The sequence below is a fragment of the Myotis davidii genome, unplaced genomic scaffold (genome assembly GCF_000327345.1).
Source record: "Myotis davidii unplaced genomic scaffold, ASM32734v1 scaffold826, whole genome shotgun sequence".
NCBI lineage: Eukaryota > Metazoa > Chordata > Mammalia > Chiroptera > Vespertilionidae > Myotis > Myotis davidii.
In genome coordinates, this window is record NW_006297142.1 from 51,179 (window position 1) to 53,092 (window position 1,914).

General features: G+C 61.7%; 1 protein-coding gene across 1 annotated transcript in view; it reads right to left on the reverse strand.

The window, feature by feature from the left end:
• Nucleotides 1-1,914, reverse strand: part of VWCE (von Willebrand factor C and EGF domains) — a 27,288-nt gene that overhangs the window by 8,270 nt on the left and 17,104 nt on the right. Inside the window, 1 exon segment of the mRNA XM_015569807.1 lies at nt 973-1,171. Coding sequence (XP_015425293.1) covers nt 973-1,171 — 199 coding nt within the window.

The following is a 1,914-nucleotide window of genomic DNA, read 5'->3' on the forward strand; positions in this document are numbered from 1 at the left end:
CCAGCCCCCAGACAGGGCCTGCCACGAGCAAATTCTCTGTCTCTGAGCCTCAGTTTCCTCATCTGTAAAATGGGGTTGCCCACGGGAAGTTGTGAGGATGGCCCGGATGGCTGTGCGGTGCTTCACGTGGAGGAGCCTGGCTCCGAGAGGGCCGAGTGTGGCGGAGAGGGATGCCGGGGACCCCCCGCGGGGAATTACCTGCCGAACAGTCCGGGCAGCACTGTCCCGGGATCCGAATGGGGTGAGGGCACGAGTCCACGCAGTCTGTCCGCTTGCAGCTCACGGAACCATCTGCCTGAGGGAACGAGGAACTTCACCAAGACCCCGCCTGCGACGCCAGTCTCCGCCCCACGCCCACTCGCCCTCCTGGTCCCCCCAAAAGAGGGCGAGGCTGCACAGTGGCCAAGGCTCGTCCTCGAAGGCGCCCCGACGCAGCAGGAGGTGGCAGGTCTCCCCCAAAGGGGACCAGCAACTGGGGAAGGGCTGTGGGCTCCCGAAGGCCCCATCTCCAAGGACAGGGGAGGGCAGAGCGGGGGCCAGGTCCCTCGGCTTCCTGTCTGCTCCAGCGGCAGCCAAGGCCGCGCCATCACCCCCCAAATTCTGCCCTCGGTGTTGCCCTGGGACCCGGGCTCACCCCCACCGATGGAGTAACAAAATCCCGTTTATATCCCCACCCGCGGTGTCTGTTTCAGAAGAAAGCGCCCTGCCAGCTTGCTCTGTGCCCTAGATCGGAATGCTCATGAGCCTCGGGGAGTTTCTCACAACTTTGAAACAAGGGAGAAGCTTCTATGAATAAACTGGCACTTTTACTCTCTCCCCGTTCTCTGTTCCCAGGTACGGCTCCTGTTCACCCACTAGGCTGCCGGTTTGGCACATCTCCCCAGCTGCCTCCAGCACCCAGACAGGGCTGCCACGAGCAAATTCTCTGTCTCTGAGCCTCAGTTTCCTCATCTGTAAAATGGGTTTGCCCACGGGAAGTTGTGAGGATGGCCCGGAAGTTGTGAGGAGGAGCCTGGCTCCGAGAGGGCCGAGTGCGGCGGAGAGGGGTGCCGGGGACCCCTCCGCGGGGAATACCTGCCGAACAGTCCGGGCAGCACTGTCCCGGGATCCGAATGGGGTGAGGGCACGAGTCCACGCAGTCTGTCCGCTTGCAGCTCACGGAACCATCTGCCTGAGGGAACGAGGAACTTCACCAAGACCCCGCCTGCGACGCCAGTCTCCGCCCCACGCCCACTCGCCCTCCTGGTCCCCCCAAAAGAGGGTGAGGCTGCACATTGGCCAAGGCTCGTCCTCAAAGGCGCCCCGATGCAGCAGGAGGTGGCAGGTCTCCCCCAAAGAGGACCAGCGACTGGGGAAGGGCTGTGGGCTCCCGGAGGCCACAGGCTGTGGGCTCCCGAAGGCCCCATCTCCAAGGACAGGGGAGGTCAGAGCGGGGGCCAGGTCCCTCGGCTTCCTGTCTGCTCCAGCGGCAGCCAAGGCCGCGCCATCACCCCCCAAATTCTGCCCTCGGCGTTGCCCTGGGACCCGGGCTCACCCCCACCGACGGAGTAACAAAATCCCGTTTATATCCCCACCCGCGGTGTCTGTTTCAGAAGAAAGCGCCCTGCCAGCTTGCTCTGTGCCCTAGATCGGGATGCTCATGAGCCTCGGGGAGTTTCTCACAACTCGAATTCCAGTGACAGGCTTCCGAGTCTGTAAGGGTCTAAGGCAGCGGTTCTCAACCTTCCTCATGCCGCAACCCTTCAATACAGTTCCTCATGTTGTGGCGACCCCCAATGTCATTGTTACAAATTGAACATAATGAAAGCATAGTGATTAACCACAAAAACAATATATAGCCCTAACCGGTTTGGCTCAGTGGATAGAGCGTCGGCCTGTGGGCCCTTGAGTCAAGAGCATGTACCATGGTTGTGG